This window comes from Mytilus trossulus, chromosome 1 (assembly GCF_036588685.1).
Source record: "Mytilus trossulus isolate FHL-02 chromosome 1, PNRI_Mtr1.1.1.hap1, whole genome shotgun sequence".
In the NCBI taxonomy this organism is placed as follows: Eukaryota; Metazoa; Mollusca; class Bivalvia; order Mytilida; family Mytilidae; genus Mytilus; species Mytilus trossulus.
Genome location: NC_086373.1, coordinates 43,153,869 through 43,169,939, shown reverse-complemented (window position 1 = coordinate 43,169,939; position 16,071 = coordinate 43,153,869). Strand labels below are relative to the sequence as shown.

At 32.9% G+C, this 16,071-nt stretch overlaps 1 protein-coding gene across 1 annotated transcript in view; it reads left to right on the top strand.

The window, feature by feature from the left end:
* LOC134725023 (integrator complex subunit 13-like) overlaps window positions 1-16,071 on the top strand; it is a 74,794-nt gene that overhangs the window by 54,221 nt on the left and 4,502 nt on the right. The window contains exons 7-13 of the mRNA XM_063588509.1: window positions 8-92; window positions 3,854-3,946; window positions 4,319-4,408; window positions 7,692-7,870; window positions 10,270-10,357; window positions 11,735-11,811; window positions 15,196-15,353. Coding sequence (XP_063444579.1) covers window positions 8-92; window positions 3,854-3,946; window positions 4,319-4,408; window positions 7,692-7,870; window positions 10,270-10,357; window positions 11,735-11,811; window positions 15,196-15,353 — 770 coding nt within the window. The remainder of the gene's footprint in view (window positions 1-7; window positions 93-3,853; window positions 3,947-4,318; window positions 4,409-7,691; window positions 7,871-10,269; window positions 10,358-11,734; window positions 11,812-15,195; window positions 15,354-16,071) is intronic.

Sequence of the window (16,071 nt, the reverse complement as noted above, 5' to 3'; positions counted from 1 at the left end):
TCTGTAGGAAGAACAAAATGCCAGTTCTTCAGCTAACTATGATGTAGAATTGCTGCATCCATCAGAAGCTCATGATGACCTACTTAAATCAGGTATAGCAATAGTTATGTTATCTGTGCAGTGCATTTAATTTTTGTACATGATATATTCTTAAAAATGTTATGTACCTTTATGAAGGTTACCCAATATCATATTGCATTTATAATGCATCCACGTTTTTAATTGGGAGCACAAAACAGCAGTGAATTGGCATGTTGCAACACAAACAAAATCACATATTATAGAGAGTATATTTTATGATAGGAAAGTAACTTAATACTCAAAACACACAACAACACACTTTAAACTATCTTCTTTTAAACTTTATGTTATGTTGTTTTCAAAGAACCCTTGTGAAAATGGTGCAGGATATCACAAGATATCCCCAGGATATCTCAGGATAATCTTGAGAAAAATCACAGGGCAATCTTGAGATATCCTGATCCTGAGATAGGGTTAAACATGGGACGGTATTGGAACAAGGATATTCCAGGGATATCCAGAGACAGTCCAGACCATAAATATCCTAGTAGAAAATCCTGTGATAATCCTGTGCTCAGGATTCCTCAGGTCCTGGTCTCAGGAAATTATCCTGATGTCAGGATTTACAGATTTGCTTGCATTGAGTAAGCCCTGGGATAATCCTGGTATATCCTGTGAATATCCTGACAATGTCCTTAGTTTGTCAGGATTAGATTTGCTTACATTTAGTTGGTCCTGGTATATCCTGAGAATATCCTGTGAATATCCTTAGAATGTCCTTACTTCAGGACCAATAAATGTCTTGCATGAATTCTATTTATAAGAAATTACAAAATTTGAGTAAAATCCTTTTTTAATGCACATTTTTCTTCTATTGCAAATATTTTCTTAAATTAGTTTGAATCCATATTCCTTATTTTAAACAAGGGCAGATCCAGCCATTTCAAAAAGGGGTGTTCCCAACCCTGGATAATAAAAGGGGGTTCAACAATATGTCCCTATTCAAATGTATAGATTGTCCACAAAAAAAAAAACCAGAACCCTCCCCTGAATACACAACTGATAAGGTAGGTGTTTGCCCTGGTATCATTTTTAAATGCACATTTTTTTCTGTTGCAAATATTTTCTTAAATTATTTAAAATCCATATTTACTTATTCTAATCAAGGACAGATCCAGCCATTTAAAAAAGGGGGGTTCAAACCCATGATAAAGGGGAATCCAGCTATATGTCCCTATCCAAATGCATTGATTATCAAAAAAAAATTAGAACCCTCCCCTGATTATGCCACTGATAAGATAGATGTTTGCCTTGGTACACAGGGGCTTGTTTAGTGAGTCGAACGAGGTTTTACTGTCAAGGAGAGGATTCTGGGGGGGATTGGAACCCACCCTTTTAAGATTTTTAGCAAGATCAATGCATATGAAAGGGTTTATAGTACATAGTTTGAACCCCACACCTTTTTTAAAATGGCTGGATCTGCACCTGTACCCACCCAATATTAAAACTAAAGTAACTATGCGTCAGATATAATAATATAAAAGGATACATGTAAAGTTTCTGCTTCTTTCTGTAATATTTTGTTGTCTCTGTTCTTCCAAGTAGAATCGCTGAATAAATGTAACTAAAATCTCCACGGAATCTGTCTTACTATCAAAACTGGCAGCTCCATTTTGATATTTAATCATTCAATCCCCTAAAAGTATAAAAAAATTCTACAAAGAATCAAATGTTCTAGATGTTTTAAAGCAATAAAATTCAATTGAAATGTTGTTGCCTGTTTATACACTACATCGGAAGCTGTTAAGGAATCAAATTCATTTCAAAACCCTCCCCCTTTTTATCCCCTGAAGATTAAAAAAAACTGGCTACTTATTATTTTCACAAAAGAACAATTCAAACAATTCAAAAACTATAAATTTTAGGTAACTACCAATAATCATATGTGGAAACAATTATTCATTTTGTTTATATAATTAAAAATAAATTTTCAAATATGCTTTCAGACTTTCTGATGTTGCTTTGCTCAAAGAAACCATAAAAAAAATCATATTTCCTCAACAAATTATATTTTATAATAATATACACATGTCTGTCATGTTAAATTAAATTTGTAATGCACTTATCTGAAATCTTTCTGCCTGGAAATGTCTTTTCCGTGTTTCCATCAGCGTAATCTCCATTTTGGTGACGTATTACCCAAGAGTGCACTTACGCTGACGTTGAGACTGTGACAATCTTGCCCCAGATAATATCGGCCAGAAGTTGATCTGTACCGTAACGGAAGTATGAAAATAAATCAAGGGTGTCGCAAACAAATATTTATTAATATGCAGTTTTATTAAGTATAATAACAAAAATAATCTTTAGTTTAAACGGCACATGGTGCATGTGAATAAACAAGTGGACTCACTTGGAAGGTATTTTTAGGGCCGAACTGTTCAGTACGATTAAAACCACGAGGTCAAGGTTTGTTTACGTTGTACATACGTTGAGAAACGTCTGTCGTTGGACCTATCTATCATTGATCTGATATTTTTCTAAGTTATTTATATGCCGGACGACAATTAATAGAAAGGCACATATGTGAACTTGGAGAAAATCAGAATTTACATCTTTAGCAGTTTAGGGAAAGGAAGAGTAAAAAAAACTTCTTGCAGCAAACCAGTGACGGCAGTGACAGTCCCACACGCAGTGTTACCAGTTTTAAAACAATAAAATGTACCACCAGTATTGTAAATAAAACCAACACTTTGCATATATACGGCAATGACTAAATTATGTGTTTTTCAACACTTCCAAAATAGTTCGGAATGTGATTTATTATTGATGTGTCATTTAAATTATAATCTTAACCTGCTTAGGCTAATAGACCAATGATTACTCTGAAGTAAATTGGCTGTTATGATAGACAAGCTTTGGAGTTTCTGGACACCCTGCTGTTTTTATTGCAAAAATCTATTACTTTGGAATATTGTCCTTGTTATGCTTCCAGTGATGATGAACAGGAAGAATAGCAGTAACTGTGTAAATAAGTTAACTGTCAAAATATGTTTAATATCTTTAATTAACACCAATAATCTTTGCACTATGCCATTAATAACTTGTGTATTTCAAAATTGTTTGACAAAATAGTTTTAGTTTCTTCCCACTAATGACTATTCTCTAACCCTACACAAATCCTGCCTAAAACACTATTTTCATGTGAATATTTACTTTTTTTAACAAACAACAGATAATTTTAATCCCAAAGATTTTCTTTCTTATTGAGTTGAATTTGTGATATTGATTATATTATTTCTTAAGTCTCAATACCAGGAATCATCCAGGACTTTAATTTTTTTTTGCATTCAGAAAGAATTTGTAAAGTATCTGAAAGTTGGATGAATGTTGAAGGAAAAGTCCTGACATATCCTGGTCTATATTATATTTATTTTTTAAAGTCTTGAGATATCCTGAGAATTCCCCTAGTTTAAAGCTGCTTGATTTGAAAGTCCTGACATTTCCTGAAATTCTCCCATGATTTTTTTCCCTAGAAAAAGGGCTAAATGCTTTACAGGATATTTTCAGGATATCCCAGGATAATCTTGAGATATCCTGATTAAAAAAAATGTCAGGATTTATTTCTGCAAGGGAATGTTTAGAAATCCATCCCAGTAACTTTAATTTCTATATCTTGCTATTTTCTGTGTTGGACCATCCTGAAAGACTACAAAAATATAATCACAAGTAAGTCCAAAGTCATCAAGACATCCTAATTTAGGAGAAAATCAGTTGAGTAAATAGTATTAATATCTTATTACATACTAATGCTTACCTTTATATATTTTAGCTGCTTCAGATGGTTTGGTCATTCCATCAAAAGAAGGATTACCTACAGAAACTATTACGCTCAAATGGTGTACACCAAAATCAAATATTATAGGTAAAATATATGAACATATAATGTAGATTTCATTTCATTTTTTATCCATCAAAATTGTAATATTATCAGATTGAAAAGTATTTTAATGGTTTGCTGTAATAGAAAGTTATAATAAGAAAAAACTTTATTATAAATAAAAACAATGCACATCAAGATCATACCTGTTTTTCATGAAAACAAAATAATACAAAAAATTACAGTATTTTTAATGTAACCTTTATAGGATTGGACTGAAAACCCTTTCTCTATTAGTTATTTTAAATTGAATTTATGAACTGCCCCCCTCAAGCTCTTAACATTTCAAAGAAATGATGAATTGTTTTCATATTAAAATATTTAATGTATATTTCTCTGATTAATTATATTTTACAGAACTGAACTACTGTACAGGAGCCTACAGAATCACACCTGTAGATGTCAACAGTAGACCTTCATCTTGCCTAACAAACTTTTTACTCAGTGGTAAGAAAATTGTTGATAAATTTTTTTCCCTATTGTGAAATATATAATTACGAAACTGAAACTATAGCTGAATGTATGTAAAAAAAAATATTTTCAGCATTCATAAATACTGGGCAATTTAAATTGTGTTCATTCTGAAATGTAGATTCCTGAATGTATTCTATGAAAAAAGTGTCAAATTAATATTTTAGAGGACTTAAAATTATTGCTAGACTCAATTAGCCATTCCAACAAAGCAAAAGTAATGATATACAGTCAACTCTTGTTATCAAAGTCAGTTGGACCAGAGAATTATTTCGAGATACACGTAGTTCGACTCAAGTGAAAACCGGAAGTTTGACAGACCAAGGGACACAACTCATGCTTAGCTTGTTAAAGCTGAAAGAAATCCTGATGGATATGGTAGGGGATCGATATTCTGGTATCAGATCGATGGTCTTTCATTAATATAATAAAATTATTTTTACTTATTCAATTGTTTCAGTAACAATTTTTTCCTATGGCCTTTATTCGAAAGAGTAATTTCCAATCGATCTTAGAGTTATTTAGGTCGTTAAAAGGTGACAATTTTTTTTTAATCTCGATACAATAGATTTTAGAAAATTTAGATTTCTCTTCATTTTGTTTCATCTCACTTTTTCTTTTCAATAGAAAATACAACAAGATAAAAGACGCCGATTGAGTTGTTTTTAGGTGATCATCAACGGAAGTATTAATCCTCACTTTATACACACCCAAGCTCTTTAGTGCAAATCACAATTAATTGTTTTGTCAACATTTTAAATACTTTGTCATGAACATTAACAATGTATCACTTATTATTTATGAAAATTCTATAAAAGATAATCTCAGGTAAACACTCGTGGAAAAAGCATGTCATAAATCAATTGCAGTGGTCAGTGACCGGATTTTAAATGACACGTGTGTCAGATTAACTCTTCAATCCATTTAAATCCCTGAGGTCATGTTTTGACATATTTGTATTAGTTCGAGATAGATAATGAATTTGAATGCTTTTGTTAACCTTGGGACAGTAAATTTAGTTCGACTCATCCGAAATTTTGACTCATCAAAATTAGACTCATCAAAATTTGACTCATCAGGAGTCAAAATACATATATTTATATCGATTAAAGTATAGGACGAAGTGAAAACTTCGACTCATCCAAAATTTTGAGTCAACCGAGTTCGAGACAACGAGAGTTAACTGTATATTAGTCTGTAATGCAAGCCTTGAATATGCACCTTCAAATTATTAAATAACTCAGACTGTAACATGAATGAAAGAATTAATAATTTATTACACCTCAAACAGAAGTGACATATTATTATATACATTTATATGTTCATTTATATTTCCAGCCAGACATATAGGTTTATTATATAGTGGTTTAGGCCACACCAATTTAATTTCTTGTTCTACGGATTTTTGGACTCCAAAAATTGGGGCGAGCGACCGATTTGAAAATTTTAATAAAAAAATATTTAATTTGCAAATTTTTGAGGCGAAGCTTAAAAAGTAAAGGCGAGCGATTACATTTTTTTTTGTAAACATAAAATAGTAGGTTTTGACTATATTAAAACTTGATTTATCACTTGTACCTTGACATTTCTTTAATTTATGAAGTATTTTTTCCCTGTTCGACAAGAAATAATTGAATAATTAAATTTGGTCTATGTATGTGTGACTGACAATGAGACAATTCTCCATCCAAGTCATAATCAGGTTCAGAACAACCCCTTAATGTTATGAATATCCCTTTTATGCGGGTCAAAATATTAAAGTCAAAATATATATTTTTGTAAAAACACTTTAAGTACAAAAGGGCTTATATTTTCTCAAAGAACTATAATATTTGGTATTAAATGGTAAAAACATGTCCAAGAATTTTGTTATATTCCTGGACTTTAACCATGTTAACACATTTACTTTAACAGTTTAATATTATTCAAAATAAGTGGACCCATCCCTCTTTTAGAAAAGTTGTTTAAAATATAATGTATTTCTCCTCTTTTTGAGTAAAAAATTCTAAGTTGTCAAAGGTTTTGTATAGTAGCACTGTACAAATCCTTAGTATTTCTATTTTCTTTTCTACAACAGACTGAACAGTAAACATGGTAAAATGACCCCTTCAAGGCCCTTGTCTGAGGGAGGGTTAGTCCCAACCTGATAATAACATATAATAGGTCAAAGTACGGCCTTTTACACAGTGCTTTGATCAAGACCAACCAGCAAGCTATAAGGGACCACAACTTAGTATTGTACACAATTCGAACAGGAAAACCAACGATCAAAATTATATTTCCAAACGGGAAAAATTTACCAATGACCACATCAACAAACGATAACTGCTGAACGACAGGTCTCTGAATCAACCAGGACAGGTGCACAAACCTGCAGCGGGTGTGACCGTCACCATACATTATAATTGCAGTTGAAGGCAAATCCTTCAGAAGTTCTTTGAACTACAAACATTTTTTTTATAGGGAATATAAGTTAGGGGGAAAGAAACCAACGTTTTGTTCTGTACTGGTATTTCTATTTATATCGGAGCACTCTCGCTTGGAATAAATTGGCTCCATTCTGAAACATTCTCGCAGATATTTACAGTGTTGTGGGGTGCTGATAGGTTTAAATTCGTTATATAAAGGCTACACTGTGATTTTAAAAAACAAATGTTGAGATCTTTACATTATATTTACAAAAAAAAGATGCGGGAAATGGACATGATTTCATTTCCGGATGCGGGAAGCGGGAATATAATAAAAATAAAAAAAATCTGTTTTGAAAAAAAATAGGTGCGGGCGGGTCCGTCGAACAAGGAATCAAATTGGTGTGGCCTTACTTGTACAAATTGTGAAATGGATGGAGAGTTGGTCATATTGGCACTATTTCCTCATCTTCTTATATATCTATATTATGAAGAACTGTCATTTTTTTTGTCCCGAGTAGAATTTTATATTGCACGAGCTTGCGATTGCAATATATGTTTAACGAGGGACAATATTTCCAAATATTCATGCAAAAACCTTTTTATTGTATAGCAATATAATATGTGAAAGTAAAAATTGGTTTAAACTAAGTTTTTTGTCATTGATGACGTCATGAATTTTGAAAATTTATTGCACTCATGCAATATTGAAATTTATTGCACCCTAACTTTTGGTTACTTTCTGTTGGAAATATTATATTGCTATGCAATAATATATTATATTCTAATATGAAATTGTAGAATTATAAATGTCTGTGTTGTCATTATAAATGTCTTTGTTGTCATTTTAGGTAGAGCTGTCATGCTTGAACAGCCCAGAAAATCTGGTACAAAAGTTATCTCCCATCTGCTGGCCAGTCATGGAGGAGAAATCTTTGTTCATGCCATAAATACAGCCAGATCCCTCCTAGAAGACCCACCCTCTATCAGTGAAGGGTGTGGGGGTAGAGTAACTGATTACAGGATAAACGTAAGAAATCACCAGTTTTAAATGCACAGTAGCTTGTTTTTAGTTAGTTGAACTAGCAATTTTACATTTAATATTTTCATTTCTCTGTAACATCTTGTATTGATTGTTATGATTTTAAGGAGAGAGGAAAAAGATGGCAAAAGGATATTCAAACTTATACGTTGAAAACAAACTGACAAAAAAAAAAACAACAATGCCATGGAAAAAACCTAAGTTACAGTATACAAAAACACAACATAGAAAACTAAAGACTCAGCAAAAAGGAGTAAAGGAGTATCTATCATTATTAACTGTAGAGAGAAACATGCAAAAATTTTAAAAGAGTAGAGAATGGAAATAGGGAATATGTCAAAGAGACAACCAGACAAAAGAGCAAAAAAGCAGCGTAAGCCCAGGAATCTTGTCAATGCAGTAAGAAAATCCACAACCTGTAGAAAGGCTCTAGCTGTCCGTATTAAAACAATATTGTCTACTAGTTCAGTGAAACAGATGCCACATTCAACTTCAAAGCATACAAATGAACCAAAATAATAAAAAATACAATAGAATTAATAAAGGCTTTAGGTTCCTCACTATGGAGAGTGTCAAACATGCAGCAGGGTAAAACATGTTTTATGACATCTCAACCCTCCCCTATAGGCTATGGTCAATAAGGAATAAACAAAAACACAGCAGTACAGACAATAAAACTCAGTTTAAAGTAAATCTAAGTCTGAACTAAAAATGTGTGTACAACCTAAACATATTGTATATACAACTCGTCTAAACATCAACCTAACAATGTTAGACCTGTAAATTTGCTTTCGCAAATTTTTTGTTCTTCCCTCGCCGGGATTCGAACCCATGCTACTGTGATATCGTGACAACAAATCGCCTGCACTGTAGCCGTCCCGCTAGACCACATGACCACCTGGACCTCATAAAAATGAAGCTTTCGCTGGCCAAGTGTTACCTTTCCATGTCAGTTTTAATCTAGCGGCGTAATACAGTACATGATATATAAGGCATGGAGATGTTATTTTAACAGATCAGCTAAATTATCTATAGTAAAGGATCCTACAAATTAATGTAAGATACAGTCACAGAAAATAATTATATTTATAAGTACATCTGAGTCTAAACATATTTATACACATAAACCTACAAAAAGTGTCATTTTGGTAAAAATAGTTTCTTTCCTTGTATTAGATATTAATAATCAATAGGCTTAATATTTTTATGCCTCATTTGTGGACATAATGTTTTCTAGTTTGTGTGTCCAATCGTCCATCAGTCCGTTTTTGGTTGAGGTAGTTTAAACTTAGAGATTTGTCCCATTTCCATGGTCCATTAAACATAGAAAATGATATTCGGATGCGGCATCCGTGTACTAGAGACACATTCTTGTTTGTCTGTCCTTCAAAAATAATTGTTTGGAGAATGCATATTGATCCTTTTCTTTGATACATACATATCATCTAGTTCATTATGATTTTCCCAAATATGAATACTTAGAACCAATATTTAACGATATCACATCTCAGATAAATTATGACATTATGATTGGTTTAACTCCATCACATGGTTATCCCCTATCCGTTGGTTTTGGGTCAGTAGATTTCACATGGTGTTCATGACGTCATATTTACTATTACTGGCGATGTCATCTATGAATGTTTTTGTAATTCATCGTTTTTTTTGGTGAGTAAATGAACATGAAAAGTCCTGTAAGTGATAAATTTGTTATGCTGTTCACTTCTGGCCCCTCAGTGATTCATAAAGGGTTAGTAATATCCGTACAAAGTTCCACCTCATTCCGTAACGATTTTACTTACCCTCTATGGATCCATAGGGGGGTCAGTAGCAAACCATATATAACTCAAAGATACTACAGTTAAAGTACTTTATCGGACCACAGATGAATTATCACGTTGTGGTTAGTTAAACACCGTCAAGTGGTGACCCCCTATGAGACCGTATGGGGTAAGTAAGTTTCATATGGGGTTCATGATGTGTTAATGGCGACGTCATCTATTAATGTTGTTGTGCTTCATTGTTTATTTTTCAACAAAACGCTGCAGAAAAAGTCCAGCGTCCGATAAATTCGTTATACGGTTAACTACTGACCCCTACTGATCCATAGAGGGTGAATAAAATTCATAGGGGATTCGGCCTCCGGCCTCACCCCCTATGGATTTTACTTACCCTCTATGGATCTGTAGTGGGTCAGTAGCGAACCATATAACTTATAGTATAAAGCTGTCAATATGAACAGCCAAATCTAGAAGTTCTACTTGAATTACAATTATTTATTTTTTGTTTTCCTAAAAAAAGATAAGATTTTCACCAGTTTTAAAAATTTTCTCAAACTTAAGTCTGTCTTGGTTTCATTCTGTATTTGAATTTTCCTTTTATTGCAGGATTTTGGAGAATTTATGAAAGAAAACAGACTAGCTCCAGCTACACATGAAATGACTGCTAATCAAACAGAAGTACCATTATTAAAAGGTATTGATAATTCTAAGGCTACATAGTTTGTAACATTTATTTTGATTGGATAATGTCACTAATTTTCATGGCATCAATTCACAATTGATGCTATGAAAATATGCACACTTAAGTGCAGACGACATATGACAGTTTTTAGATATATGATTGGACGCTTTTTCTGTCAGTTTCATTAGAATGAGGATAACAATATTGTATTTTAAACTCTGACAGCATCAATTTGTGATTTGATGGTCGCAAATACCTGTTTACTGAATCTGCTAACATGTCGCCAGAAAAACTTAACTTGCAACCATCAAATCATCAGTTGATGCCATAGGAGCTTAAAATGCAATACAGTTATCTTCTAAGTTACACTTTCTTAAAAAAAAAATACCTACAAGGATAATGCTAGATACTTGTTTCTGCTAGAAGATTAGTTTATGCACAAGGACTGTTGAAAGTGCACAGATGGGTAAATACATATCAAATGATTTGCAGTAAAAAGGAATAGCATTAAAGAATCTTCATTGTTTCAAGAACTATATTAAATTTAAACACAATTTAAAGAAATGCATAAAATGAAAAAAATAACTAAATTGATAAGATTTCTAATGTTGTGATGTCAAAATAACTTCATACATATGCACCTATTTCACAAAAAAGAAAAACCATGCAGAATTTATTAAATTTTCTATCCATATTTTCTTTGCATTAACATTGTGGACAGCCTTTCTAAAATTATGAATTATAGATTAAAAATATATTCAGACAATGACAAAAACAAAGGTAAATCAAGATATTTTACAAATAACAGATAATAGGCCATTATTTCAAGTTGGAATTATTTTTATTATTGAATTTGTATAATTTCTTGTGCTTGAAATTTTAATAAATTGGATGTTTATTCTGTATTACAATGTTTTGAGCTACACATATATATAACACTTTCCTTACAACGCTTTTTGTATAGAAAGTGTTGTGCCTGGCACAGAACATTAAAATATTTTCAATTCAAGCACAAGAAATTAAGCAAAATCCATAATTAAGAATAATTCCAAGTTGAAATGATAGTTTGTTTAATGTGTATTCAAGGTTTGTTGACATGGGTGCATATCAATATTTGAGATTTTTTTCTATAATCTTTTTACGTAAACTTTTTTTTTTACCGAGGGTAAAGTTTGCCTGCCTCGATGGTAGACAGACCCACGGTAGCTCGCCCTCGTCTAACGTGCGACTCCCGTATAAATCAAAGTCATGATAGCACAAATTTAAGATCATGTATGTTAAGTTTTGAATTTGTATTTTGTTTTTTGGGCTGAATATGTATCACATTTGCCTACTGCTTTGAATTGAGATCAATGAAACAATAATATAATCTTTGTTATATTTCAACAGCTAAGAAAAGGTTGGAGAGAATGAGTAGATATTGGCCAATGGTTATCAATGAAACAATCATATTCAACATGGCATCTGTAAGAGTAAAAACATCAACATTTTGGCCATTTCAGAATCTAACGCATCATGGGTAATATTATCAAAAGCTTACCCAAACATGTTATGATTGGTTAAAAAGGTAATAAACAATGGAAATTTAACCAATGACTTAATATTATTTTCATTTTAGTGTAATATCAATGAGATTACCCATAATCTTTTAGATTCTGAAAAGGCAAATTGTGACTATATACTTTAATGTTTCAAATGCTAATCTCAAGTATTCCTATCACTTCTCTAGACGAATTAAGTCAGGTTTTCTATAACAAAAAGTTCGGAAATGAAAAAGGTATTTGGACTGCAAAAAATTGTCAAGGAAACATGGAAAGGTCAACATCTTTCTAGAAATGTATATGCCATATATAGTTTAAAGGGAAATTAGCTGTCAAATTTATGATCTAAGATTTGATCCAAATTTCTATGTTAAATTTATTATTATGTTTTATTTTTTATATTATCAAAATTACAAAAAGTACAAACAAACCAAACAATTTACGATGTATGAACTCTTTAAAGTGTACAGGAAATCGTACGCATCTTATAAAATTGAGAATAGCAAAGGGGAATGTGTCAAAGCGACAACAACCAGACCATGGAGCACATTAGACAAAGGCCACCAATGGGTCTTCAATGTAGTGAGAAACTCCAGCACCTGGAGGTGTCTTTCAGCTGGCCCCTTAACAAATATGTATGCTAGTTCAGTGATAATAGACGTCATACTAAACTCCAAATTATACACAAGAAACTGAAATTAAAAATCATACAAGACTAACAAAGACCAGAGGCTCCTGACTTGAGATAACACCAGAAGACTGCTCCTGATGATACTATAACCTGGTACAAACATAAATATAGATATAGATAGACATACAAGCATGTGATATGTATTATGAAATTTTAACTTGATCTGTATAAGTTTATAGAAAAATATATATAAATCATTGATATACCTGTAAAAAAATGATTTTTAGCTCACCTGTCCCGAAGGGACAAGTGAGCTTATGCCATCACTTGGCGTCCGTCGTCGTCCGTCGTCTGTCGTCTGTCGTCTGTCATCCGTCGTCCGTCGTCGTCTGTCGTCGTAAACTATTTCAAGAATCTTCTCCTCTGAAACTGCTGGGCCAAATACTTCCAAACTTTAACTGAATGTTCCTTAGGGTATCTAGTTTGTAAATTGTATCCGAAGTTTTGATCTATCAACAAACATGGTCGCCATTGCTAAAAATAGAACATAGGGGTCAAATGCAGTTTTTGGCTTATAACTCAAAAACCAAAGCATTTAGAGCAAATCTGACTGGGGTATTATTGTTTATCAGGTCAAGATCTATCTGCCCTGAAATTTTCAGATGAATCAGACAACCCGTTGTTGGGTTGCTGCCCCTGAATTGGTAATTTTAACGAAATTTTGCTGTTTTTGGTTATTATCTTGAATATAATTATAGATAGAAATAAACTGTAAACTGCAAAAATGTTAAGCAAAGTAAGATCTACAAATAAGTCAATTTGACCAAAATTGTCAATTGACCCCTTAAGGAGTTATTGCCCTTTAAAGACTTTTTTTCACAATTTGTTCATCATGTTGACTTACTTTAAAAAATCTTCTCCTTTGAAACTGCTGTATCAATTTCAGCCAAACTTAGGCTAAATGAGTTTCAGAGTATCTAGTAAAAATTTTATATTTTATTTCCTTGTATGTCAAGAAACATAGCTCCTATGGCTAAAATAGAACATTATTTTTTTTGGCTTTTGAAGAAAATAGGACGATCCAAAAAACATTTAAATAAATTGAAAAGTCAAAATAATCATTGATGAGAGATTTAACCAAAAGAATTAAGGTGAGCGATTCAGGCTCTTGAGAGCCTCTTGTTTTGTGAGCCTTGTTGTTTTTGAACGACAAACAATACAACCCAATTATCATGGCCGTAACTAGGGTTCGAATTCAGGGGAGGCAGGGGTTTCGGGGCTGGCGATTGAGGCCCCGAAGATAGGGGGGTTGGGGGCGCAGCCCCCCGCCGATTTTTTTCTCTCAGTCATTGGCTAAAAATGACCCGTTTCCCTTCGATTTCCTTACTTTAAGAAACATCAGTATTGCTTGAACCTGGATGCAACTTTTATGCAAAAACAAGCTGAGATTGCTGTTCGGGGTGAGCTAAGGATCCATCTTGAAGGCCGTACTTTGACCTATAATTGTTAACATTAAATACATTGTGACCGCGGATTTTTTTCTCAAATGATATGGCTAAAAATTACCCGTTTTCCTTTGGTTTCCTTACTTTAAGAAAGATCAGTTTTGCTGGATCCTCTGAGCAATTTTCATGCAAACAATTATTATCTGTATTTAAAGATATTTTTTTTAGAAACTGGTAAGTTCAAAAAACATATAAAGCAAGCTTATAGAACGCAAGATATTTTTTTTTATCGAGGATCTTGAATTTCAATATTGTTGAAAGCTGAACAGACATCTATATAACTACAACCAGGGACTTTCTATACTAGTCTAGTATATACTTAGTATAGAAAGTCCCTGCTACAACGAATGGGAGTGTTTATCTACTAAGGCATTGACCATAATGTTCTCGTTCGATCGGGAGACTTAAAAGAACGATCCAACAGCTGATTCAGCCGGTAACGAATTTCTGATACCTTAAAAGATTCACAATACAAAAGGAACTTCCTCTGCTTAATACACCTTATCGCTATTAGCCTTATCGGCCGGCTGACCCGGCCGCTTGAACTTTTGACGCATACAACAATCACTTTTCCATTGTGGCGTCAGATATTTTGTTTTATGACGTCAAAATCTTACGGGAACCTGTGTGATATCCAGTAATGGCGGACAAATAGCGATAAGGTGTATTGAGCCCCCAAATAAATGTGAATAGTTAAGTTTTTATTCAAAATTATCGAAAGCAAAGTTTCATATGTGTTCTCGTCCGAATACTGACCCCATCAATACTGAATAACAGACGGAGGGCCACACGAAAAAAAAAAAGAAATACTGAAACGGTTCTTTTAACAGTGTTATCATGAAACGTGATCTTGTCAGAATATCTCAATTCTTTACTTTCGATCAAAAATCAGAAAAATGACAGACATATCACGTTTCATGATAACACTGTTAAAATTGTAAACTTGTGTTGTTTATAATATAAATTCAAGTTCTTCGTGTACATATTGTCAATATTTTATTTTATTACTTCAAAAAAAAATTTGGTGTAGAAAATTCAGGGGAGGCAGTTGCCTCCTCTGCCTCATAGGTAGTTACGGCCTTGATTATCCTTACAACATAGTAAAAGATTTAAAACTGATAAAAAGGGAATACCATTTAATGTCACCAATGTAAATATATATACTTTTTATAGCATATAGACCCATTACCATCACTGATAATCAAGGATACTCTGGACGATGAAGAAGTAATGGAATGTAAGAAAGCTGTTTACCATGTGGTTGGTATGGAGAGTAGAAATGAAGCTTTACCCATCCAGTTGTCTGGTTCTCGTGGGAAAGGACCAAAGAGGTGTGTAGCACAAAAAAAATGCAGTGAAAATATAAGAGAGAGGACAGTTTAATGTCTTCAACTTCTTCTTAACCTAGAATCTTTCATGGCAGGAAATTACATGCCTTATTTAAATAGAAATTTGTAAGAGTTCTGCGGAACCCAGTGTCTTGCCTAATTTTGCTGTTAATTGCAGGCCCAACAAAAAAGAGGGAAAAAATCAATAAAATTATTCCTCTTGATACTACCTTTGATTGTAAGAAGCTTCTGCCTAAGTTTGGAAAAAATCCAAAATAGCTTATGAATCGTAATAAATGTTTTAAACTTTAACTGCAGAAGAAAAAGTCCATTTATTAGTAAAATACAGATACACAGGTACACAATTTTAACAAAATTTCCTTCTAGATACTAGCTTTTGACCATAAACAAGCTTCTGTCCAAGTTTGGTAAAAATCCAAAATAGCGTGCACATTCATAAATAATGAGGTGGGGTTAAACATGTTAGCGGACTATCAACATAACAGCACTGATAGGTAAAGAAGGCGAGACATTTATAGTCGCCGTCACGTTAAATTGGCACCATGATTTTTGTCAAAATTTTCTAAAATATCGACCGCGTTTACTCCAGATCATGTTTTTCAATTAGCGGGATAAAAATCCAATCCAAATACATACTACTGTCCTACCTTTTATTGTGTTTGCACAGTATAATCCTGACCTTCACAAAATCCAGGATTAT